General features: G+C 44.7%; 1 protein-coding gene across 3 annotated transcripts in view; it reads left to right on the forward strand.

Moving 5' to 3' along the window:
• The first annotated feature begins 3,413 nt into the window (after positions 1-3,413).
• The window catches only part of AFAP1L1 (actin filament associated protein 1 like 1), a 67,474-nt gene continuing 44,136 nt past the window's right edge, over positions 3,414-26,751 (forward strand). For 2 of the 3 annotated variants that reach the window (XM_052643115.1, XM_052643116.1), the window contains exon 1: positions 3,414-3,459. In XM_052643115.1, the coding sequence (XP_052499075.1) occupies positions 3,444-3,459 (16 nt within the window). In that variant the 5' untranslated portion in view covers positions 3,414-3,443. The remainder of the gene's footprint in view (positions 3,460-26,751) is intronic. The other variant, XM_052643117.1, reaches the window with a different exon arrangement.

Consider the following 26,751-nt stretch of genomic DNA (forward strand, 5'->3'; position numbering starts at 1 on the left):
CTGAGATCACTACTCTGTGGAATGGCCAGCTGGAGCTTAGAGAGGAGCTTAGAGAGGAACGTACCCCAGATACTATAATGCGGAATCTGAACTCTGCACTGACAGCAAAGGAAAGCCATCAAATACTTTTAAGGGGGATCTGACTAGAACCATGGACTGGTCGCTTTGGTAGCCGTGATGGAAGCAGACCTGGGGCAAAGTGACAGATTAAAAGGCGAAAGTACGTTTCTCTCACTGGGACAAAGAACATTTAGCCTCTAAATTTTTCTTTCCTTGGGCTTCCCAGTTCCACCTGATAAGCTAAGAATGAGAATGGGGAGTATCAGTTGTTTTCACAAGACTAAGAGCATGTGGGAGCTGAAAGCTTTTTTCCTGGAATTGTTCAGTGGGACCAAATTTGATATCTTTTAACAGAGCTAGAACTCTTCACACATACTTCTTTAGACAAGCACCAGGCAAACCTGGAAAACTTACTACAGCAAATATGAAACGGGAATATATGAGGCAGATCCTAAAAATCCTTTCCAGAGAATTGCATTCACACAGGGAAGGGGGAAGGGCAGGAGAAAACCAGGCAAAGGCACCCACAACCTCCATCCCCATTCCAGTACCGCCCACCCGATACCCTATAATCTGGCCAAGCCAAACTGCTTTGCAGACACATCCTGCCGTTTTCTATCTCTATGTCTTTGCTCTCCCTGTTTTCTCTGTCTGTAATGTTATCTCCTCATTACAGGCTCACCCAAGTGTCTATCGTCCACTATTGTCTCCACGATCAGTAAGAAATTCCTGCTTCATCTTACTGAATTCCGAGAGCGCTTTATATTTTCTCTGGTACTTATCACATAATAACTTTTAATTAAATTACTTTATACACATATACCTCCTCTACTAGATTGGAAACTCATAAAGGATGGGGATCATTTCTACTTAGCACTGAAAGTGAAGTCGCTCAGTCATGTCCAACTCTTTGCGACCCCATGGACTATAGCCCACCAGGCTCCTCCGTCCATGGAATTTTCCAGGCAAGCGTACTGGAGTGGGTTGCCATTTTCTTCTCCTGGGGATCTTCCCGACCCAGGGATCGAACCTGGGTCTCCCGCATTGCAGGCAGACGCTTTACCATCTGAGCCACAGGGAAGTAGTTCTCCCAAAAGAAATTGACACAGAATGCAACAAATATTCCTAAGTAGACTAATCAAAAGTAGGGGTAGTTTTTAATGGTGTCTATGGGCCTATGTAAAGGAAAAGTACAGAAAAAATATGTAGTTATTCCTTGTTCTAAAGCCACCAACAGCCTTCTCACCCACTTCATTCAGTTCCCCAACAGCAACCAAGCTGTAGTCAATTTAGTCAACAGTGCCACCTAGTGGGCACTGTGGGTAATTATTAAACCAGAACCACTACATCTTCACAGCTACTTCTTTACTGTTAATCCTTAGGAAAACTGCACAATGTTTTCCCATTTTTACATTTTTCCTAGACTCCATTTTTACATCTTTCCTAGCCCACATTTCCCATTTTACATCTTTCCTAGCTCAGTTAATCTCATTCTATATACCATTTCATAGGTGCATATAAATTCCCTTTAGCTTTTATTTTCCTGTTCCAATTCTCTGATAAACTTCCAGAGTCTAAAAGTTTCTTAAAGCTTCTAAAAGTTCTAAGCCCTCCATCTGTTCCTGCAATAGTTGCATTTTATACATTTTTAAAATTTACTTCAAATGAAATATTGTGTTTTTTAAAGTAGTAAATGAGCTAGACTGGGAACTTAACTACAATTTATAGCCTTGTTTTCAAGTGTTTCAGAACTAAAACAGTGAACTTTTAGAAGTTAATTCACTTATAAATTGTTGGTTGTCTGCTTTAGAATTTAAACTGACCTTTTCAAACTGGAAAAGTGGGCAGGAACAAAGAGGAACTTGGAAAATAATAATGGCTCACATTTTTATAGCTATTTATGGTTTACAAAGTGGGTATGTACCATCATGTCATTTGCCCTCCCCGAAACCTTGCAAGGTCAGTATGAGTTTTCCCATAGCACACATGAGCAAGCAAGCTTCATAGGCTTAAAGTTAAACATTTCTTAAGTAGCAGAGCAAGAGCTCAAACACAAGTTTTCAGGCTTCAATCCCATTGTTTTTCCACTATACCATATTTCCTCTGGGCTCACACCCACATATATTAAACAAACTACTGGTGCAATTTGGTGAAGCAAGGGCTAACTAATTTCAACTTGCCTATCAAAGCAATGGAGGAAATATTCCCAGTCCAGGAAAAGACAGGATGCTCTTTCCCAGGTCCTTCCTTGAGCCTTCGCACAAGATGGTCCCAATGCTAGAATGTTCTACGTAAAAGAGTGGCCTAGCCAAAACTTCAAACTGTGATCTGTCCTATCTTGGGGAGAAGTGTTTAGAAGAAGAATTAAGCCTTGACTTCACTTTATAAAGGGTCTTAGACATTTCATATGTCTATAATCAGTTTGGACCTACTTTCACAGAGACACACTAATAGGATGAAAGACGGTGACATTCTTCAAACACCTTTCAACTTAAATCCCATTCCTGACCACACCGCTGCTGGTGGTCATAGCAATATTTCTCTACATCCTGTGATTATTTAAGGAAGAGCACACTTAACATCGCATTGCACTTGTATGCCCAAAAAGGTGTTCATTTCCACAATTTTTAACACTCCATGTTGGCATTCTTCAAGATTCAGTACACTGGGAACCTCAAAAGTTCAATGTGTCCCAAGGCACTGCCCACCTTTTAGCAATCCTTTCTCTCCTTTTCCTAGGTGATTTTTAAAAGATCTTTATTATTTCACTCCTCTTTTACACCATTATTGGCATAGTGTCTGGTCCACTGTCTGGCTCTAGAAGGTGCCCAGGAAAAACATGTTTAATGAAGAAGATAAACCCAAAGACACGAAATGGGTGGCAGCAGCAGGCAGAGGTTTTTTACTCCACTGTTGAAAACCACATTCTAAGTTTGTACAATCTGAAAATGGACCCGGCTAGAAGTGCGGTAGTAAGCTTCTCTTCACTGGCGGAATGCAAGCAGAGCTCAACAGTGCCTTGGTCTGGGCAGGGGTGGGATGCGCGCGGGCACGGGCATGAAAGGAAGCGTGAACCGGCATGTGGGTCCTCCAGTAGCCCCTCCACAGAGGGGTGCAAGGACTTGTGAAAAGCAGGGCGTGGCAAGGGTGTGTGGGGATGAGGGACACCCGCGGCCCAGGGGGCCAGGCGGGCTCCGGGTCTATTCCGGGAGCCGAGCGCAGGGGCGGGCGCGGGCGGGCGGGGGCGCCGGGCAAGCATCCTGTCGGGGGAGGGGACGCGCGGAGGGCGCTCCCGCGGGGCTGGGGCCGGACTGCAGAGCGCCGCGCCCGCCGCTGCCAGGCCCGCCGGAGGCACCGCGCCCTGCTCTGCTATCACCGGCGCCATGGACCAAGGCCGGGGTAAGAAGAAACGCGGCGCCCACACTTGTTGCTTTGCAGGGCGGTAAGGGGAGAACCGCGCGATCCAAAAGCCAGAGGAGGAGGCAGAGACTAGCGGGTTGGGCCGGGCCGAGGAGTGTGGGGGCGAGGAGGAAGGGAGAAGCGGGGGGCCGAAGACCCGGCGCTGTGTGGACAGGTGCCTCCTTTGCCTGGGCTGCTAGGGGTCTGCTAGGGGGACTCACGTCCCGGACTTGAGTTGCCTCCAGTGTGTGAAACCAGTTTTTCATACACTCGGAGCCTTAACTTCATGAAAGATCCCTAAAAGGATTCCTGAGGAAGGGAAGCTCCTCTCACCCCATCCCAACCCCCTCCACCAAGGGTAGAATAGAGTTAACAAGTCACACTCTTGAAAACAACAGGGCGTGTTAAGCCCCTACTGTTCACACGCTGAGAAGCCCCAGGAGACAAGTGTGTGCAGCTACCCAGGGTGTCGGGAGGAGCTGCAGGAGTGCCTGTGGGTGCCTGCATGGGTGTCCGAGCCCAGGCTCTGAGCCCGACAAGCTGTGTGACCCTAGCCCACCCTCTTTCTCTCTGGGCTAGTGACAAGGTTGAACTAGATTGTTTCTGAGACCCCTTCTTACCTGGACAGTTTGAAGAGTTGAAGAGTATTTAAGAAAGTTTCACAGACGTGGTGGCGGTGCTTGTTGAAACTGCAGCTAACAGGAGCATAGAGAGAGCATTTATGGGGGGTGCATTCATGGGAAGCTATGCTTAAATAAAGGCCTGGACACCTCAATGGGCTTGTAGCTGTTAAAAAAAAAGTGGCTTGCTTGAACATGGGGGCAGTGACAAAGGCTGGGAACCACAACACCAGTGTCACAACGCCCCACCTCTGGAAACTGAGGAGACCACAAGTGAACGCACTTGGTAAGCTGGCAAGTGCTGCCAACTTGACAAGTATCATTATTCTTGTTGTTATTATTATTAATGGAAAATTCCTCCCCTTCCCAACATAATCTTACACGCTTCCCCCATCTGCCTGTTTGCTGCACTGAGACCTCCAAGGGAAAAAAAGGAGTGGCCAGGGGTGTGGAAGTAACGAGGAAGGGCACTGGGGGCAGGGATGGGACCCAGAGCAGGTATGGTAACCCCCCTGCACTCCTCTTATGGGTACAGCCAGAGTTCAGAGGGCTGCAGGGGATCTCAGACTTCCAATTCAAGGTGCTGGGGACAGCTTCCCCACCCACACCATCTCTAGCACAAAGTGCTGCATCAACCCTTTCCTATTAGGAGTTGGAAAGTCAGGCAGAAAATTGGGGGGGGGGGGGGGCTTCTGGTTTGGCTCTTTGGGGACCAAGGCTGTGATCTATAAAGCAGTTCTTACCTGTTAACTGACTCCTGCACAAGTGTGCACAGAGCAAACACACTTGTCGGGGAGAGAAAAAGAGAACAGAGGTGCCTCTAATGTCCCCTATCCCCATCTCCCACACTATACGTTTAAAGTAAACAGCACTGCCCTCCACCCCATCACACCCCACATGGTGCCAAATACCACCCTGTCCCCAGTACAAAATCCCCAGTACAAAATCCCCAGTACAAAAATCCATACCTAGCCTACCCAGAGTTGTAGAAAGCAGACTATGCCCTGCTTTGACAGACCAGCTTAAAATGCTTAATAACTGATACCTCACTAAAGAAGGCTGCTTCTAGACCACTCTTCCTAGGACGCCAGACTTCCCCAGGAATCTGCTAGTACTCAGAATGCTCTAGGGCTCTGCCCCTCCCCGCTGCTGCAGGCCTTCCTAGCCTACTTTCTTTCTCCTTCATAGCTCTTGTCACAATGTACCATTCCTCTAAGAGTCAGTTATCCGACTACGTGTTTAGTGTCTACCTAGCCTGTCAGATGTAAGCTTCAGAAAGGCTGGGAGTGGATCTGGGCAGCCACCCTGCTGACAGCAGTGCCCGGCACACAGTCGGTGCTCACTAACAGTGGCTCAAGTAGTTCACTAACAACATGAAGCACACTTTCTAGTGCATCCCAAATTGAACAGTTGTAATGCTGATTTTGAAAGATACATACCACCAAATCCTCACATCAGAACTGTGCTTCATGACTTGCAAAGGCCTTCTCAGATGCAAGCGCAGTGGATGAGGCACACAGGACGAGGTCATCTGTCTAGAAACTCAGTGGTCTACCCTGAGAAATCACTGCAAAAACTGTAGGAATCAAAGCAAACACAACTGCACATGAACTAGAATACAAAATTTGTGTGGGTTTTTAAGATGATATGTGAGTCTTTACAAATCATTCTCGTGGAAATTTGTTGTGCCCATATCCCCAGGAGGGTGTGAGCACTCTCTTCTGTTGTTAGTTCATTTCAGTCACTCAGTCATGTCCAACTCTTTGCGACCCCATGAATCGCAGCACGCCAGGCATCCCTGTCCATCACCAACTCCCAGAGTTCACTCAGACTCATGTCCATCGAGTCAGTGATGCCATCCAGCCATCTCATCCTCTGTTGTGCCCTTTTCCTCCTGCCCCTAACCCCTCCCAGCATCAGAGTCTTTTCCAATGAGTCAACTCTTCGCAAGAGGTGGCCAAAGTACTGGAGTTTCAGCTTTAGCATCATTCCTTCCAAAGAACACCCAGGGCTGATCTCCTTTAGAATGGACTGGTTGGCTCTCCTTGCAGTCCAAGGAACTCTCAAGGGTCTTCTCCAACACCACAGTTCAAAAGCATCAATTCTTCGGTGCTCAGCTTTCTTCACAGTCCAACTCTCACATCCATACATGACCACAGGAAAAACCATAGCCTTGACTAGACGGACCTTTGTTGGCAAAGTAATGTTGTTAGGGAGGTTTTAAGAAGCACAGGTCTCATTTCACCCTCATACCTACTGTGTGAGGAGTAAGACTGTCATGCCCAGGGAAGGAAGCCATACTTCACTATTAATAACAGTAACAACTGAAATCATCACGGTATTATCATGAGCCAGGCAACATGCTCAGCTTTTTTCATGGCTTGCCTTGGAACAAGCAATGGGACAGGGATATGACTGGGTACTATTGTTAATCCCTACCTCACAGGAAGGCAGGTCTAGCAGTGTATTAGTCAGCTAGGGCTGCCATAACAAAATACCACAGATTGGGTGGCTCAAACAACCGATTTATTTCCTTACAGTTAAGGAAGCTAGAAGTCCAAGGTCATGGTGCCATCTGGGTAGATTTCTGGTGAAGCCTCTCATCCAGGCCTGTATATGGCAGCCTTCCCACTCTGTCCTCACATGGCCTCTTCCCTGTGCACAGACAGAGAGAGACAGAGATTGCTGGTCTCACTTCCTCTTCCTAGAAGGTCATCAGTCCTATTGTATTAGGGCCCACCTTTATGACCTCATTTAACCTGAATTACCTCCTTAAAGGCCCTATCTCCAAATGTCATCAGAGCAGGGGTTAGAGTTTCCATACTTTGGTGTATGGATCTGAGGTGGGGGCACAGTTCAATCCGTAACAGCAGGATTAGGGCACTGACATTAGCTTGTACAGTCACTCATCATGTGAGAGACAGAGCTGAGTTTGAACCTAAGTCCTGATCTTAAACTGGCTGCTGGCTGACTGCAGGTGACCTGCCCAAGCCCTAGAACAGAACAGGGCTTGGACACCGCATCTTCTTAGCGCATGTTCGGGCTCCTCCGTCATGCCACAACCATACCGTTCAGATCTTCAGTAGTAATTACAGCATAAAAGCTCGGCATCAAAGTCAACTGACTTAAGAATGAAAACAAACCTAAGAAGTAGGATTTCTCTTCTAACAGGGTATGTGTCTTCCCATGAGTAAAGGAGGATTCATATGATGCAGTAACAGACACAGAAATGACTTACCTTACATTATAAGGAAATTCCTTCCAGCAGGACTTCCCCAGTTCATGAACATCATACAAAGAGAATCAGCTACTGGGGAAAGTAACACCGTCATTATAGACTAATGACTGTGGACACCACCTTCTACAGAACCAATCACTTAACTCTTTATCCTCACATAAAGATAAAATATGGATACTGATGATACCTACTTCATGGGGTTATTAAATGTACAGAAAATACTTCAGACAATGCCTACCATATGAGTCCCATTCAATAAACACTGGCTACAGTAATAATTGTGTTTTTTAAATCACATTTAACTTAATAAAATTCTATTGACCCCAAGCTGGTCTGACTCTTTTGAGTTCCTACTCTCTTTTAAGAACTGGGCTAGACAACTTCGTATACAACTCAAAGACAGGGGCTATGTCATAATCTCTGTATCCTGGAGCTCTTTCATGGTGCTTGTCTCTTGAAAATCCATCTGACGTGCCATAACAGAACCACCTGACAAGTGTTTCTGAGTGACAAAATATTTGTAGGCCAACATGTCTATTTTTTCTTATTTATGCTATTATTTGTGCCTACTGACTACAGCTGTATCTTCACAATTTTGCTTTTGTGAACTTTGTAGTGTTCTCAAGCCATCTTTGCTTAAGTCTTTGGTCTAAATTTTCCCTCATTCCCTTCTTAATGCCCAAGGTTCTGATATGCCTAGCTCATACAAAGGAATCAATTTTACCAAAGTTCCTTTCCTTTTTACTTCACAACTAGTTCTTTTTCAACTAGTTGCATTCAACCCAAGATGGGAGTTTCTTTTGCTGAGTTATATATATTCTCTGGGAGATTATAATTTAAGACATAATCTGAAGCTCTGCTTTTCATTAAATGAGATTTTTTAAATTAACTTAATTGGAGGCTAATTAATGTATGGTTTTTGCCATACATTGATGTGAATCAGCCATGGTTGTACATGTGTTCCCCATCCTGAACCCCACTCCCACCTCCCTCCCCATCCCATCCCTCAGGGTCATCCCACTGCACAGGCCCTGAGCGCTCTGTCTCGTTAAATGAGATTTTTATCGTTCAAGAGATGCTAAAAGAACCCACTCTTGTCTTGCCTTTGGTGGCCCAGCTTTGACATCTGTACTAGGAAAGTCACATCTTTCCTATCTGTGGCTTCCATTGGCCAAGCAGCCCATAGCCATTCCTACAATGAGCTCCCCTCCATGTCCCCTCTGTGACTCACTGCCCAATTTCTGTCCCCCAGGCTGTAAATTCCCATACCTCTTCCCTGACATCTGAGTTCATTTTCTACTCCTATCAATTACTGTTTTTCTGAAAGGAGTACACACCCATATGTTTTCTTCCAAACATGTTCCATAAAGTCATCTTTGTTAGCCTGGAGACTCAGTACGGCTGAGTGGTTCAGGGAATGGACAAACTTAGGTTTTGGCCACAGCTTTCTAGCTGTATGATCTTGTATGAACTGGGTAAATTACTTAATTTCTCTGCATACCAGTTTCATTTTATTTGGAGTGTCGTGGGGAAAGGCGATGCATGTAAGCTAGCACTTAGGAAGCATTCAGTAGATGATAGATATTACACTTATCAAATATAATTACTTGGATTTTAGCCACACTTTGCACTGGGTGTATGCATAGGATTTAACCTTACCCTCTTCTCTGTAGAGGGTTCTGTTGGTCACTGGGCACCACTTCCAATTCCTTGTCCCACTCAAGAGTTTTTTCTGCCTCTCCCTCAAATATCAGTTTCAAACTCTACTGCTCACATGAGTGAGTACCCTGCCAAGTAAGCCCTCCCTGTCCACTCTCTGCCAAGAGCTTATCATTATTTCATTCTGATCTTAGGTTCAGAAAAATAACTGTTTTGGGATACCATTAGCTCCTCATACCCATCTTACCCTTCTAAAAAAAACCCTTGCAGTTGAACAGAAAAATAAAACCCCACTGCCACAGTCTCCTGTTTCTCCCCATACACTTCTCTCCCTCCTTGCAGTCTTACTTCCAATCACACCTTCTGACGAAGGTCCCACTCCTAAGAGTCACAGCAGCTTCTATTTTGTCTAATTTTTTACCTCTTCTCATTCCCATCTCCTGGGCTTCTCTGTAGCTCTTTTCTAAATGGATTCTCCTATTTGCAAAGATGGAGAAAGCATGGATTTTGGAATCAGATAAACCTAGGTTAAATAACCACTGCTCCATCCATCTGCCAGAAGCCTTTTCTGTCTCTCCTTCCCCACCCCACTCCTGCCTGGCCTCCAATCCCACTGTTATAGGTGCTCATAGCCTCAGGGCTTCTCTTGCTCTAAGGCAAGTGACCCAGCTAAGTCTTGTCCCTCTAGTCTGCAAAGCAGGAAGAATGACACCCAGGATTAGGAAACTGCAATGTGGTAATATTTGTCCAGCGACCAGTGCCTGGCCCATGATAGGTGCCTGCATGCATACTCAGTCACTTCAGTCGTGTCTGACTCTTTGTGACCCAATGAACTGTGGCCTGCCAGGCTCCTCTATCCATGGGGATTCTCCAGGCAAGAATACTGGAGTGGATTGCCATTCCCTCCTACAGGGGATCTTCCCAGTCCAAGGATCAAATCCATGTTTTCCGCGTCTCCTGCACTGGAGGTGGATTCTTTACTGCTGAGCCACGAGCGGAGCCACGAGCGGAGCCACGAGGGAAGCCCTCGTTAATTGTTATTTCCCATCTTTTTCTCTAGCTCAGTTTTTCTTGTATGATGACTCGTCTCGTCTTTACATTACTGCTCCAGACGACCAAGCCTCTTTTGAGGGCTGCTCTCAGTGTCCATCTTCAGCCATGAGTCAAGCTCCACTCCTGAACTGGCTCCTGCTTTTGGTGTATTTCCATTTGGAAGTCAACTCATCCTCCAAGTGACCCAAATGTGAACTCATCTTACTCACCACCAAATCAAATCACCCTTCCTGTTTCTCTTTTTTCTATTAACACAACAATGTGAAGAGCTATTGAAGGAAATGGGGCTGTTTGTGAATAAAACTAAATTTGAAGGGAGGGGGGATATGGGATCATTTCTCAAACTAGCTGTCCTGTAGAAGAGTATTAGAAAGACTCTTCAGAAGGCTATACAAGAGGTTAAACAGAGACTAACTGGGGCACAATCTGGAAGAAGCAAACAAATGAAAAGAGCTATTCAGTTTCAGAGTAAGAGGTGCCCAGAGACATAATGAAGCAAAGGCTGAGTGGACACAGATCGGGGAGTCCTAGAGTGGCTCCTGTGGGGACCACACTAGTAGATAAATTAGAACAACTGTCACGCAAGAGGTTTCCATAGGCATGGCAGTTTTTGAAAACTGTAGAGAACAGAACTTGTAGAAGTATATACTTTACTTTTTATTCATCTTTTCTTCAAATGTGTATCTGTCATAGCTTTTAATGGGACTTATGAATTATCTATGCTTGTGGAGAGACTATGGGAAGACGGCCTGATACAATTAGAGAGAGTTATTTAAAACTATAGATCTGATTGTGCTTAAACTGCTTAGTGGTTCCTCACTGTTCTTAAAATACAGACTGCAATCGTGGTGTGGCCTCAAGGACCGCCCTGCCTTTTACCAGCTCTCTTTGGGCTCCTGCCCCTGTCTTATTGTGGACTCTCCTCACAATGGCCTTTGTACCTTTACCTGGTTAACTCCTTCCTTCTCATCCCTAGCAATCTGCTCAAATATTACTTCCTCAAAACAATCTTTCCCTGTCTCCTACACTACATCCCCCATTACAGGTAACCCTAGCACTCTACTTTTCACTGGTTACCATCTTCACAGTTCAGTTCAATTGCTCAGAAGTGTCTATTTGTGACCCCATGGACTGCAGCATGCCAGGCTTCCCTGTCCATCACCAACTTCCGGAGTCTACTCAAACTCATGTCCATTGAGTCGGTAATGCCATCCAACCATCTCATCCTCTGTTGTCCCCTTCTCCTCCCACCTTCAATCTTTCCCAGCATCAGGGTCTTTTCAAATGAGTCAGTTCTTTGCATCAGGTAGCTGAAGTACTAGAGTTTTAGCTTCACCATCAGTCCTTCCAATGAATATTCAGGACTGATTTCCTTTAGGATTGACTGGTTGGATCTCCTTGCAGTCCAAGGGACTCTCAAGAGTCTTCTCCAACACCACAGTTCAAAAGCGTCAACTCTTTGGCACTCAGCTTTCTTTACAGTCCAACTCTCACATCCATCCATACATGACTACTGGAAAAACCATAGCTTTGACTAGACGGACCTTTGTTGGCAGGGTAATGCCTCTATTTTTTAATATGCTGTCTAGGTTGGACATAGCTTTTCTTCCAAGGAGCAAGCATCTTTTAATTTCATGGCTGCAGTCACCATCTGCAGTGATTTTGGAGCCCAAGAAGATAGTCTCTCACTGTTTCCATTGTTTCCCCATCTATTTGCCATGAAGTGATGGGACCAGATACCATGATCTTAGTTTTCTAATGTTGAGTTTTAAGCCTACTTTTTCACTCCTCTTTCACTTAAATGAAGAGGCTCTTTAGTTGTTCGCTTTCTGCCATAGGTGTGGTGTCATCTGCGTATCTGACGTTATTGATATTTCTCCCAGCAATCTTGATGCCAGCTTGTGCTTCATCCAGCCCAGCATTTCACATGATGTATTCTGCATATAAGTTAAATAAATAGGGTGACAATATATAGCCTTGACATACTCCTCTCCCTATTTGGAAGCAGTCTGTTAGAACCATGTCCAGTTCTAACTGTTGCTTCTTGGCCTGTATACAAATTTCTCAGGAGGCAGGTAAGGTGGTCTGGTATTCCCATCTCTTTAAGAGTTTTCCACAGTCTGTTGTGATCCACACAGTCAAAGGCTTTGGCATAGTCAATAAAGCAGAAGTAGATGTTTTTCTGGAACTCTCTTGCTTTTTCAATGATCCAATGGATGTTGGCAATTTGATCTCTGGTTCCTCTGCCTTTGCTAAATCCAGTCTGAACATCTGGAAGCTCTCCGTTCATGTACTATTGAAGGCTGGCTTGGAGAATTTTGAGCATTACTTTGCAAGTGTGTGAGATGAGTGCAATTGTGGGGTAGTTTGAGCATTCTTTGGCATTGCCTTTCTTTGGGAATGGAATGAAAACTGACCTTTTCCAGTCCTGTGACTACTGCTGAGATTTCCAAATTTGCTGGCATGTAGAGTGCAGCACTTTCACAGCATCATCTTTTAGGATTTGAAATAGCTCAACTGGAATTCCATCACCTCCACCAGCTTTGTTCATAGTGATGCTTCCTAAGGCCCACCTGACTTCACATTCCAGGATGTCTAGGTGAGTGATCACATCATCATGGTTATTTAGGTCATGAAGATCTTTTTTGCATAGTTCTTCTGTGTATTCTTGCCACCTCTTCTTAATACCTTCTGTTTCTGTTAGGTCCATACCATTTCTGTCTTTTATTGTGCCCATCTTTGCAAGGTCTTTGCCATCTTCACAGTAATGATTAATTATAGGAATTAATTAGCTGTTAATGTGAGCTCTATGAGGGCAGGGTCCTTCTTACCTTGTTCACGATTCTTTTCCAGCATCTAACGTAATGCTTTGCATGTAGCATATGTGCAAAAAAATGTCTGCTGAGATGATGAATAAATAAAAAGAAAAAATACAAAGATCACAGAGTAGAGCTGGGTAAGGCCACTTTCAGCTCCAGGATTTTCCATTTCAGTGATTCCTATTTTAGGGACAGAAACATAGACTTTGTCACTATTCATCATTTCCTTTGCTTTTACCCTTTCTGCAGTCAGACCCCCAATTCTGTTAACTGTTAATGAAAAATGTATCTTGGGTGGCTTCTCCAATATCCTGTCATCTCCTGTAAGAGCTTCCTGTTTCTCCTCTCATCTCTCCAGCCTCCCGTAAGACCTATTCTCTATTTGTCTAAAGCAGTGGTTCTTGAATCCAGCTGGAAGAATCATCATCTTCCAGGGATCCTACTGAAAATATACCCCCAGAGGTCTGGGGGTCTGGAATGAGGTTTGGGAATGTGTACTTTTTGCAAAGCTTGCAGGTGAGTCTGACGTGCTTGTTTTTGTGCACAGGCTTATCAGGACCCTTGACCTTGCTCAAACACCTCCCTTGATTATTTGCTCCAGCACTGCCTTTCACACTTTTCAACCAAGTGAAATTCTAGGGTTTGGTCTGTTACCCAAAGTGGATTCTGAAAGCTTGAAGTGTCTCATTTTATCTAAAGCCAAACAAATTTCTAGTATCATCCATAACATACCTGAACAAACACCCCCCACCAAAAAATCTTTGTGCAGTGGACTTGCAGAGACACACCGTGTTTTTCTCAAGGTTTCTTCCCTAACCCCACCCTGCCCTCCACCATGGACTCCCAGGGTATAGGTACTCTAGCCTGAGAGGACAAACCTCCAATAAATGTGCCAAGCACACAGTGCCAGCAGAGAAGTGGATTTGGACATAGAAGCAGAAATACCATGTCCTAGCGAATGGCTCAGCCACTCACTTCTGCAACATAGGTACATACATTTTTATAAAGTTTTTAACTTCTAGAAGCCTTTTCACATTCACCAATTGTGTCCATTCCCACATAGTGTCGGGGCTGTTAATCATAGAGTGCTTCCTTTAGAGCTTGGGCAGCTCTGGCAGTCATGTAGGTTCTCACTCAGCAGTCACCCACAGCGGGGTCACTCTGGGCCAGAAGGAACCTGTGTAACAGCAGGGATACTCAAACAGAGAATTGACCACTAAAATCCTTTCACTGGGACCCTTTCAGCCTTGAGGTTCTCTTCAGTGACTTAACTCTGGTAAAAGCCTTGTGAAGTGGTCAAGTGAGACATCCTCCCAGTTAGATGCAAAAACTGAGGTTAAAACGATGCCTCTGCTTTTCCCTCTCCCTGAGAGCGCGCGCTCAGCATCACCTCCATGAAAACAATCTGCCACATCCTCCCTGGACCTTCCCTCTGACTTTGGGTTACCACCACCCTCCTCAGTTTCAGTTCTTAGAATATTGTGTTGTACTAACTTAAATGCCTCCTCTGTGTCTATATGAAGCCTGTGCTGTGAGACTGTCTCTACATCTTATTTCCAGGGTCTAGCACATAACAGATGCTTAATAATAATTGCCAACTGAGCACTCACCATGAGTCAGGCAGTTTACATATGCACATTGAGCCATTTAGTCCTCTCAACAACCATGAAGCTGATGCAGTTTGACTTTCATGTGTATAAAATATGCCATTAATTTTATTGAGGGAGAAATTCCATCCAAAAATGTTGCCAGCAGTTGTGAGGGGACAGTATCTGTACAATGTGTAGTTTCTATTTTTTAAAATCACAGCTAGGGCATGTATATGAATTAGAAAGATGTAAATATAACTTTGTGTTAAAAATTTTGTAGTTTATGGCAAAATCTGGTTCTGTGGTAGACTGATAAGTACAGTCCCTGTGAAAGCGTGTTTGTGGCCCGTGTCAGTGTGTGAATGCACAATAATTTGAAGTTTTGGATATATTTGTGATATGTATCTTCCCTGAGCCCTGCAGTCTCATCACCACACCTCCCAACAGAATTCGATGGGAATGTTCATCATGACTTTGCCATCTGTTGCATTTTATTTACTGTAATTTACTTTCAGTACCTACTTTAAAATGTGTTGTACATGTATTTTTTTTAATATCCTAATTTGACGGATGAAAAGATTAAGGCCTAGACAATTTATATATCCAGCCCTGCCCACCTCCACGCCTAAGTTTTTTACCATCGCTCTCCACTGCCTGTCCATTGGAGAGAGGCATTCCCAGGTCTACTACATGAAGGACTTGCCAGATAAGCCACAAAGACTTAACAGGTGAAGATTTCAAGGTGGGAAGCAGGGGAGGGAAAGGGAATCTAAACAGTTCCAGGAGGGACAGCTTCCATCAGTGAATGGTACAGCCAAGCAGCTGGTGTGGGACATTATTTCTTACCCTTCACACTCCTCCCACTATGGCCCTTGTAGTTCTGGCGTTTAGAATTCAAGAAACATTCATCCTCCTGGAACTGGCAAAGATCCTGCCCCAGGAGGGCTCAGGCAGGGTTTTGTCCTCCACCTAAAATTCCATTCGGGGAATCCCAGCCACACCCCAAGTGGGGATGGAGGCGCAGAGCCTTTCAGCCCTGATTCTTCTCCCTGCACAGCTGTGAGGCTGCAGAGGGGCCAGAATGTGGCACCACATTGCAGTCATTCCAGCTCTGGGGAATTTACTGACAGAACGTCCCACAGGAGGCAAGCTCAGGGGCTTTTTATAGCCCTCTAAGAACCTAGGGGAAAACTCATCTCCTGAGAGGGGATAAGTGGGGCACGTGTCTTTTCTGGGCACCATTCCCTCAATCGTGCAATCTCAGATGCCCACAATCCAAATCAGGGTAAGGGGTATGGCTAAGTGAGCAGTGTGGAGTGGGGAAAGCATGTTCGCTGACCGAGGTACAGGGATCCCAGCCAAATCCAGTTACTTGAATCTCCTCCTTGGGCTTCAGTTTCTTCACCTGTCAGGTCGAAGTGTTATTACAGCATGGGTAGCAGTACACCTTGGTTGTCAGACCAAATCCAGAACCCCACATCTTTTTGTAAATAAAGCTGTACTGGCCCACAGCCATGTCCATTCATTATGTTTTGTCTATGGCTGCTTTTTTGCCAAAAGAGCAGAGTTGAATAGCTGCAACAGAGGCCCACATGTGGCCTGAAAAGCCTAAAACATGTACTATCTGGTCTTTTACACAAAAGTTTGCCAACCCCTGAATTAATCTGTAGAGTTTGGGAGTGTCTGCCTGGAGTACTGTGGTGAGAAAGATTCTGAGGGTGTGTCCAGGCTGAGGAATGAAGCCCTGTCCTCAGATCATTCAAGAGTACGTACTCAACACTAATATTTGGAAAGGCCCCAGAATGCCATTTACCAGTGTTTTTCAAACTACATTTAGCCTCAGAATCCTCCTGCAAATAAAATCTTAAACAAAGAGTTGCTCTGGGGGAAGTGGGAATGAAAATACTGAATACAGTCCACTCCATCTTCCTACTCCCAAGGCAGCCCCCAGAGAAGCCTCCCAGACCCCAGAGCTCCATCTGCAGAACATAAACCGCCTGTCTAATCCTATGCCTCTCACTTTACAGCCGGGGAAACCGAAGCTCAAGGGGTGGTGTCGTGCCTAAGGTCACATGATGGACTCCCAGTCAGCTTTCCCCAGAACCACTGACATGGTCAAGAGATGTCAGTGGAGCACAGAGCTCTGCTGAGGAGAAAGCCTGTCCACTGGTCTTGGGGACCTCAGGGCTGCCACTGGTACATGACTGGCCTTACATGCCCTTGCTGACCCAGCAACCCCAGGGGTTCAGGGCTGGGACATCGCTGACACTTGCCCATGCTTCATAGTGATCTAGTCAAGACTTAGAAAACTTTTTTCTGAGACCACCAGGATCAAAAGAAAAAAATCAAAATTGAATTGTACCATATTCTTAAAAATATTTCATTGATACCAAACATACCTTTGAAAGAACATCGTAAATTTGCTACATCAATTTGTTCATTTTTTCTGTTTTCTTTTTTCAAAAAGCTATTATTTAATAGATAAAATATCTTTAAATCAGTGAAATCTTAGAATGGAGAAATTATGATAATTTATACTAAGGCTTTTTTTTGAAGATTGAATCAGATTTATTCATTTGTAGAATAAATATTTATTCTTCCTGCCCATTCTTGTTGAAGAGTTTGCAAAGGGTAGATCCAGCCGATATGAAACCAAGTGGGATTGTTTAAGCTTTACTTGAAGCAAAAAGAAACCTGATCTAGGGGTGTGCTGGGAAGCCAGAGGGACCGATCGCATTTCCTCACCTCCAGCCAGTAACCAGCTGTAGCTCTAAGGGGTAAGAGGGGGAAGCATAGGGTTCCTACACCCCAAACTTCCTAGTGAGGCAGAAAAACTAAGACTGTCACCAATGCCTGTGACATGAAGTCATATCTGGTTAGTGTCCATCAAAGAGAATACATAAAGGCTCAGAAGACTCAAGGGACACTTTTTAGCCAGGAACCTCAGAAACACTGGGGGATCAGCATTCTAAGTAGAGACAACGGCGAGTAAAAAGGGGAGAGGCACAGAAACCATGCTCAGAGCACAAGTTGGTCAGTGTGCCTAGAGCCCAGAGAAGCAGGCAGAGGTAAAGTGGAGCCTCGAGTAGAGCTTTGTCCTCCAGGCCCACAACTGCGGGTGTGACTGGTCACTAATAATAGAGGCAGCACACTGTGGGAGCCGAGTGCACTGGCGGCGGTGTCAGGTTGCCAGGGTCTGAATCCCCTCTGCTCCTTCTATTTAATACCGGGTCTCAGTTTCTTCAGCTAAAAATGGAGATAACAATCTCCTGTCTGACTATGGGACAATTGGATTTCTGCAAGAAAAGCAATCAGCATGCAGGAAGCACACAATTAAAAAAAAAAGCCAATGTTTAAACAACACTTCTATAAATGATCTCCTTTCTTTAAATGATCTCCTTTCTTTAAAAATCAGGATGGATTCCTCTCACTTCTTGCCTGCCCATCCTGGAAAGGGATGGAATTACAGAGGGAAGAAACCACAGGGAGTATAGGGAGCATATGAAGCTCTTTCATCACCTGAGTCACAAAGGAAACTGGTGTCTGGGCCCTGGGGAGCTCTGAAGAGGTGTGAGCAGGAGGGGGTTATGCTGTGTGTTGCCACTTGGGGAAAATTAAAGCTCACATTAGAGTAGAAAGGGAGAGATTAGAGAAAGACCAGTTAGGAACTGCAGCAAATACTGCATATGAGCAGCAAACTTCGTAAGACTACCTCACCTTCCTGTTTAAGAACAGAAAAACATAACGCTTCATACTCTGTCCATTTTCAAAGAGAACATGTAGAATTGTTGATCTCATGGGAGAGCAGAGGAGACATCTGTCCAGGGCTCTTCAAGACTCAAGACAGTCATTCCCGGGACCTTTAAACATCATTTTCTCATTCTCACCCCCAGCTCTGCAGGCAGGAAATCACTCTAGGCATCTCCCAAAGGCTCTCGGGGGTGCCTCGGCTCCCTGTGGGCTGCACTCACAGGGGCCTGGCCCAGAACATAATCCAGGGTTAGCACTGGAAGGCTTTTGCAAGCAAGGGGAAGGAAGGAAGGAAGGAAGAGAGGGAAGAGGATGGACTTACCACCTGGGTGGCCATTCTGAGCATAACCTTTAGCCTCCCACCTAGAATGTCTAGACTAAACTCTGGGAGATACCTGAATCCCCTGTGATTACTAACAACATGAACAACATTAATAGTAACAACCAACCTTTGCAGGAGGTCTCATGTGCTTGGCACAAACCTTAACACTTTTTCTACGTGTTCTCCCTTTCTGCTCACCACAACCTTCTGACATCAGTGATCTTATTACCTCTGCCTCACAGATGAGAAAACTGATGTCACCTGCTTGGGGTCACTGGGCTAGGAAGGACAAATCCCAGGTGTGATTCTGTGTGCTTCTCACCATAGTCACCCAGTGTCACAATTACCCACTATACTAACTCACCCCCACCTTCCTGCCAAGAGGCAGTCCGCCAAGACTCAGCCACTCTCGGAAGGGATAGCTGGCTCTCTTCTTAGTTCAAATTTCTGGAAAGTTCCTACATACAGTGGACCTAATAATATGGTCTTGGAGCTGCCACCACTGGTCTGGACTGTCCTCCAGAGCCCCAGAGAACATGTCTGCCTCTTCTTGCCTCTTCCCCCATCCCCGTAAGCCCTTCTGCTCCTGGAGATGGCTGTCACAGGCAGAATTATTGGCCCTCTCCCTGACCTGTGGTTGTTCCTCTGAATTCTGGGCTGTTCATCTCTCTGCAGTGCATCTGCTTTGTGCCCATTACGGTACTGGGCACCAGGCAGTAGCAGCAGATATTAATCAGGCATCATCTCTACTCTCACAGTTCACACTTTAATGGAGGTCACTGAACAAACTGTCTGCCCTGGAGGCTCTTAACAGGTAACCTCACCTGTCCAGAAGAGCAGGACAGGCCTCCTGGAGGAAGTGGCCTCTAAACTAACTCTCAAAGAATAAATGGGCACCATCTAGGGAATAGGGCAGAGTTTAAATAATGACATTAGTCAGTTTGGTATGTGTCAGGAACTGTTCTAAGCAGTTCATATAACACCTCGCTGGACCCTCATGACAGCCCTGTAAGGTGTAGTTATTATTATTATCCCCATTATTCAGATGTGGAGACTCAGAAAAGTGAAGTAACCTGCCCAGGGTCATAGAGTAGCTGGAGAACAAGACATGCAAAGGAAACACCACAAGCAAACAGTAGTGGGGTGGGGTCTCAGACATTGAAAATAGGTAATATATAGTAAAAAAAAAAAAAAGTTTTTAAACTCTACTGAACAGAACAAAGATAAATACACTGTTCCCATCAGTGCAGCCTGAGGCCTCTATTGATAATTTTATAATTCTTTAATCACACAAAGGTTTCTATGGGCTGAGGTTTCTATGGGTTTCTATGGTCAACCTAACCCTTGCTTTTCTGAATAGGGATGCTCATCTCTTGAATCGTACACACGTTCTGTTGTCTGATTGAGCGAAAGGGGGAGCAGATGACACACGTGTGATCATTAATCACAACATACCAATTTATAAAAACTTCCATTTACAGACTGTTTACTATCACTTTTCACAGATACTGTCAGGTCTGAGTCTCACAACAGGCCTCAGAGGCAGACAGAGCAGTTACCATCCCACCACTTTAATGATGAGGAAATAGAGGCAACTTGCCTGAGCCCACACAGCCAGTAAGTATGGAGCCTGAGCCCTAGGTTTTTGGCTCCAGCTCCTGTGTTTTCCCCTATACACCAAAACACAACGAACAGTAAGGGCCAGAAAGATGTGAACCTGGCACCTATGACCTCCAGCAAGCTCTTCAGCCTCTCTAGGCCTCAGTTTCTTGTCAGTAAAACTGAGATAAGAAGAGCTCCTACCATATGCAGTTGCTGCAAAGATGAAATAAACATAATAGGCACAGAGTGTTAGCCATGGAGAATATTCTCACAGTGGAGTATCATACAGCACAATAAATGAACACAATGACAGGCAACGATATGGATAAACCTTTAGCAGTATCACAGTAAGAAAAAAGTCACAAAAAAATACCAATAACATTATGCCCTTTTAATAAAGTTTCAGTTCAGTTCACTCACTCAGTCGTGTCTGACTCTTTGCGACCCCATGAATCTCAGCATGCCAGGCGTCCCTGTCCATCACCAACTCCTGGAGTTTACCCAAACCCATGTCCATTGAGTCAGTGATGCATCCAACCATCTTATCCTCTGTCATCCCCTTCTCCTCCTGCCCTCAATCTTTCCCAGCATCCGGGTCTTTTCCAATGAGTCAACTCTTCACATCAGGTGGCCAAAGTATTGGAGTTTCAGCTTCAACATCAGTCCTTCCAATGAACACCCAGGACTGATCTCCTTTAGGATGGACTGGTTGGATCTCCTTGCAGTCCAAGGGACTCTCAAGAGTCTTCTCCAACACCACAGTTCAAAAGCATCAATTCTTCAGCACTCAGCCTTCTTCACAGTCCAACTCTCACATCCATACATGACCACTGGAAAAACCATAGCCTTGACTAGACAGACCTTTGTTGGCAAAGTAATGTCTCTGCTTTTTAATATGCTATCTAGGTTGGTCATAACTTTCCTTCCAAGGAGTAAGCATCTTTTAATTTCATGGCTGCGATCACTATCTGCAGTGATTTTGGAGCCCAAGAAAATAAAATCTGACACTGTTTCTACTGTTTCCTATAAGTGATGGGACCAGATGCCATGATCTTAGTTTTCTGAATGTTGAGCTTTAAGCCAACTTTTTCACTCTCCTCTTTGCCTTTCATCAAGAGGCTTTTTAGTTCCTCTTCACTTTCTGCCATAAGGGTGGTGTCATCTGCATACCTGAGGTTATTGATATTTCTCCCAGCTTTTATAACAACTAAAATTTTTAAATTTTTATGGGTAAATCTAGTTGCAATCTATAAGGGAAAACAAGGGTGTGATGAATACAGCACTCAGGATGACAGACTGGGAGAGGGTAAGCAGAAGCATGAGATCATAGTTAGATGCCTGATATTATTTAGATCCGGGATTCTGCTTTGAATGGTGGACTTGTCGGCGCTTACTACATTAGCAAAAATAACTGACTACATAAATAAATAAAAATGAAGCATGCATGGACCAATGATGACAGTATCTCATGAATCAAGGATTAGGATTAATCCAATTTTTGTCCAGTTGAGGTCCTAATTTATTAAAGAAATATAAGTGTTAGGCCCACATTGTAAAATGTGTTCAATAAACATTCACTGTCATCATTGACTATTATTATCAGCATTATTCACAAACCCCTAGCCAGACATCCTCAGTGTCTGTTGCAGGCAATTGCTGAGATAGTTCCTCAAACTTCTCAGAATGGTAAGCCCAGCTCCATCTAGGCCTCAGACCAGGCACCCATCCTGTGAAGGGACACTAGTGGGGAGTAGTCATGAGTGGCTCACTGGTGGTTCTACCAAGCTTCGGAGATAGGGAACCTCTTTTAGAAAAAGGTGGCCAGAAAGAATTACGATGCAACAGTTATAAGTTTAGGCCCTAGACTTAGGTCTAGGTTCTTTTTGCCACTGCAGCACACCAGGCTTCCCTGTCCATCACCAACTCGCCTTTAAACAAACAATTGTGCCTCTCTGAGCCTCACTTGGTTTATGTATAAAACAGAGGGTAAGAACAGTAACTACCTCACAGGGCCATTGTGAGAATTAAATGAGGTAATCCATGCAAAATGCTTAGCATAACATCTGGAACATCACTTAAGAGCTCAAAAACACTCCCTGCCTTTATCATCCGGTATCCCAGGCCACTCCATTCAGTGAAGGAGACGGTACGGACTTCCACTAAGCGGAAACAGCTGCCATCTTGTGTGTGAGGGCTGAGCATGTGTGTGTCACAGTTTTCCACTTCCTCCTGGAACCATTTCCTTTGTAAGCCAAACAGGGAGGAATCTGCACACAAAGGAACAATTCTGGGAGAATCCAGCCCCACTGCCAAAAGCTATTTCCTTGCCCCACCCGACTCTTGTCTGGAAATGTCTTGATGAGGGGGAACTACCACCTCCCTGGCCACCCAGGGCTGAGAAACAAGGTGTTCAGAATAAGAGCTGTCCTGGTGGATGACAAGACATGGGCAGAGCTGCTGCTCAAAAGGCCATTAACATACAGGGCTTCCATGAGCTTGTCACCCTGGCCCACTTCCCAGAACAGAGACACCCCAAAACAGCCCCACAACCTGCTTCCCCACTGACCTGCCACCTCCCTGACCTTTTACCTTCCTGAAACAAGAGTGCATCACAGAACTGTGCTACAGAGGATCCCCAGTAAGAATCCCCACAGTTTACAAACGCTTACCCCACCATTGCCCATTTTGCCTCCCACAAAGGATTCCCACACACAAGGATTCTAAATCCCTTCTTCCAGAAGAGGAAGATGATGCTCTGAGGAGCTGATTTACCCGATTCCACACTAGCAAGTGGGAGGAGTCAGAATCCAAACCAGATACTCTCCTCAGTTCAGTTCAGTCGCTCAGCCATGTCCGACTTTGCAACCCCATGGACTGTAGCACGCCAGGCTTCCCTGTCCATCACCAACTCCCAGAGCCTACTCAAACTCATGTCCATCGCATCAGTGACGCCATCCAACCATCTCATCCTCTGTCGTCCCCTTCTCCTCTTGCCTCAGTCTTTTCCAGCATCAGGGTCTTTTCCAAAGAGTCGGTTCTCCTACCAAATCCCAAATCCTCCACTCTTCTTTTCCACCTCCCTCAGGATTTCTGGGTTTCTCTCCCAAGGAGTCAAACTGTACTATTCTCTTCAGCATAAAGGATATTCCGTTTCCTCCGTAAGCTGTAATTATCACACACAAAAGCCTTTCAAGGTGACCTCGACAACCCTCTGCCTGCCTCACACAGGCGCTATATATAACTCCTGGAAAGCAGTCAGCACAAGGCATTGGCTTTGCAGCTGTGTTTCTTTGCTGCTCCTTTTCTATTCTTTTCCAGCCCACATGAACCACAGTCTTCCCTGTATGCTCTGGGACAACAGGATGTATTTGTTTTAGCAATCAACAATGCTAGTCCAACCAGTGAGGTCCCCTCCAATGTCCTGCCCACTGTTTGGCCTTCATTTGGACTCTGTGAAGTGCTTGTAAATTCAGAGAAAGGAAGTGAGACATCTTCATGGCCCCAGATGGGTTGATCTGCAATAACTTGGAAGAAACTGGGCAGAGGAACAAGGCATTTCTGTACCCATGAAGTGAGGGGTCAGTTCCCTCAGCCTCACCTGTGTGGCTGGGGGCCTCGCTGCAGAGTTAACGCAGGACTTAGCATAGATGGACACAGCATTCTGAAGGAGCACTGGGAAAGGCATCTCCAAATGGCCTCAGGATTCTTCCCATTCTGCAGTCCTCAGTTCCCACATCTGTAAGAATTAAGTTATGAATTTCATTCAGACTTTACCAAAATTCATAATTTAATTATGTAAAGAACACATGTAAACCTCTTAAAGCAGGGTATGACATATAATAGTAAAGGAAGAATGATGTTAACAGCTAACATGTACTGAGTATTTACTATGTGCCAGACTCTATTTTAGGCACATTCTCACTGTACTAGGGCCCATTGTTGAGGTAGATAAGCTTCACAGGTCACCAGTGATGTACATCAGGCAGTTATGTAATTATCCCAAAGGTATAAAGCTAGAAAACGGAAATAAGACTTAAACTCACATAGTTCCTGTATTAATGTTACTATGTTAGGATTAAAATCCACAAACTACACAACATGCATCACTAAACCAACTGGAAACCATATTCACATGAGGGGTACAAGTTCAAACAAACAGGATTTGGGGAGCTTAGCCACATGAGACAAAAGGGCTTCTGCTCCCTTTTGTACCCTGGGCTTTTTGCTACCTATTTTGGGGGTTTTCTGTTTTTTTCCTTTCAAGCATCTTTTTTACTATCCTGAGTCACCATGAGAACAAACATGGTTAACTAGACATTAACTAGCTGTTGTTGTTATTTAGTCACTCAATCATGTTCAATTCTTTGCAACCCCCTGGACTGCAGCATGCCCAGGCTTCCCTGTCCTTTACCATCTCCTGGAGCTTGCTCAAACTCCTGTCCATCGAGTTGGTGATGCCATCCAACCATCTCATCCTCTGTCATCCCCTTCTCCTGCCTTCAATCTTTCCCAGCATCCGGGTCTTTTCCAATGAGTCAGCTCTTCACATCAGGTGACCAAAGCATTGGAGTGTCAGCATCAGTCCTTCCAATGAATGTTCAGAATTGATTTCCTTTAGGATTGACTGGTTTGATCCCCTTGCAGTCCAAGGGACTCTCAAGAGTCGTCTCCAACACCACAGTTCAGGAGCATCAGTTCTTCAGCACTCCAGCCTTTCTTATGGTCCAATTCTCACATCCATATATGACTACTGGAAAAACCATAGCTTTGACCAGACAGAACTTTGTTGGCAAAGTAATGTCTCTGCTTTTAAATTTGCTAAGTTTGTCATAGCTTTTGTCTAACTAGCTGTTGGACTTTATCAACTCTTAAGAAAACTTTGCTTCAAGAATTTACTCATTCCACAAATACTTAAGCACATATTCTATGTCAGGCACTAGCAAAAGCTGGCCCTATTCTTACCCTCAAGGAGTTAAGGCTCAAGTGGGGGAAACAGATGCTAATCAGAGATAGACGTATTTAAATACAGCCATCCTCTGGGATCTGCAGGGAACTGGGTCCAGGACCTTCACCAATACCAAAATCCTCAGATACTCAATTCCCTCAGTCAGTCCCATGGGTTCTGCATGCTCAAGTTTTTCATCCAGGGATCCATCCAGAGAGCCAGTGAAAAGTGTAACATTTCACCATAAGAAGTATCACAGGGAGAGTGATGCTATGACAGCATAAAATAAAGGGAGTGTATGTGGTCAGGAGGACAGTGAAGGTCTGTGAGAAAGTCATGAGTGAGTAGAGGGCTGAAGGGGGTCATTACTGGTTAGGAGGAGAAGGGAATTCTGACAGGAAGAGGGAACCACATATGCAGAAACCTGGGGTTAAGAGGCTGAGGAACAGAGCAGAAAGCAGCCTGGACAAAGGTGTCTGGAAGGGCATGCAGGGTTGGAAGGCCACAGAAAAGTCTCCTCTTTCCTTCCTTCCTCCTACCCAACTGTTGAGACCACCTCTACTAAGTATACTGCTTTCCTTTCTAAGGTGAGTTAACTCCCCACTGCTATAATGGGTCATACCTCACTGACATGCTAGGCTGTTAAAACAATTTACTAAATGTCATCTCTAAAATCATGATCAAAAGGTTTTAAAGGAATGTACTACTTTTTCTCCAGGTAAGGAACCTTTATGAGATAGAAATTGGGTTATTTTGCAGTCGGGAAATGAGAAAGGAAATTTGAGTAAATGAAAAGAAAAACTGCATACCCTTCATAAAACCACATTCTGACAACTCTTCCTATTTTTCATTTTTCAACCATACTGTTTGCATTTTCTCTGACTTTGATAGCAAAGAAGGATGAGTTGTTTTTGTCCTAAAGAGGCTTGTCAAGTACTGAAGTGGGGAAAAGAGAAATTGCTTTCCTCCTACTGCTTTGCATTTAATGAAATTATAACTTGCGAGCTGTTTCCAAGCATTTTTGTAAATTTCAGAGACTAAAAGGTGCCCAGGAATGAGATCACAAGTCAAAGAGCCCACCAGCTGACTAGGCAGGAACCCAAACAGGGTTTGTTATTCCTGTGGCTTGCCAAAGATGTATTATTTACTTGCTTTTTGTCATGGAAATTAGACCTTTTACCTTTCAGATCTCTAAATAAGTCTGACCTTCTTTGCACTGGGAGCCCATACTGGTTGTAATGAAGGCCTTTTGCTTCAAGGTTTCACTTAAGCTGCACCAGGGATGCAGCCCTGGGAACAGGTGGCAGTGCTTTTTGCTTGGGGCTTAGATTTCTGCTCTCTACCACCTCATGCTGTTTTCACTTAGGAGGGGAGGGTGGAGGATCAGAGAGAAAACTGATCTTAGTCTTAGTTGGGTGTTCGCCAGGAACAATAAGCACAGAGTGGTATAACCTTAGATAAATTTTTAAGTAGGTTTCTAATTTTATTTGACAAACTTTTTTGCATCCCTGTGAATAGTTATCAACTCTTGGATTTCTATGCCCCTCTGTCCCACCTGGTAAAAAAAAAAAAAAAAATGAAGACTTATAACAATGATTAGACTATTTCTCCCTGGTTTTTCTTGATTGGAATTCACTGTACCTCCCTAAGGCTCACCTAAACCAAACAAGATCAATGAAATGTATTCATGGTTCT

This window comes from Budorcas taxicolor, chromosome 7 (assembly GCF_023091745.1).
Source record: "Budorcas taxicolor isolate Tak-1 chromosome 7, Takin1.1, whole genome shotgun sequence".
NCBI classification, from domain to species: Eukaryota; Metazoa; Chordata; class Mammalia; order Artiodactyla; family Bovidae; genus Budorcas; species Budorcas taxicolor.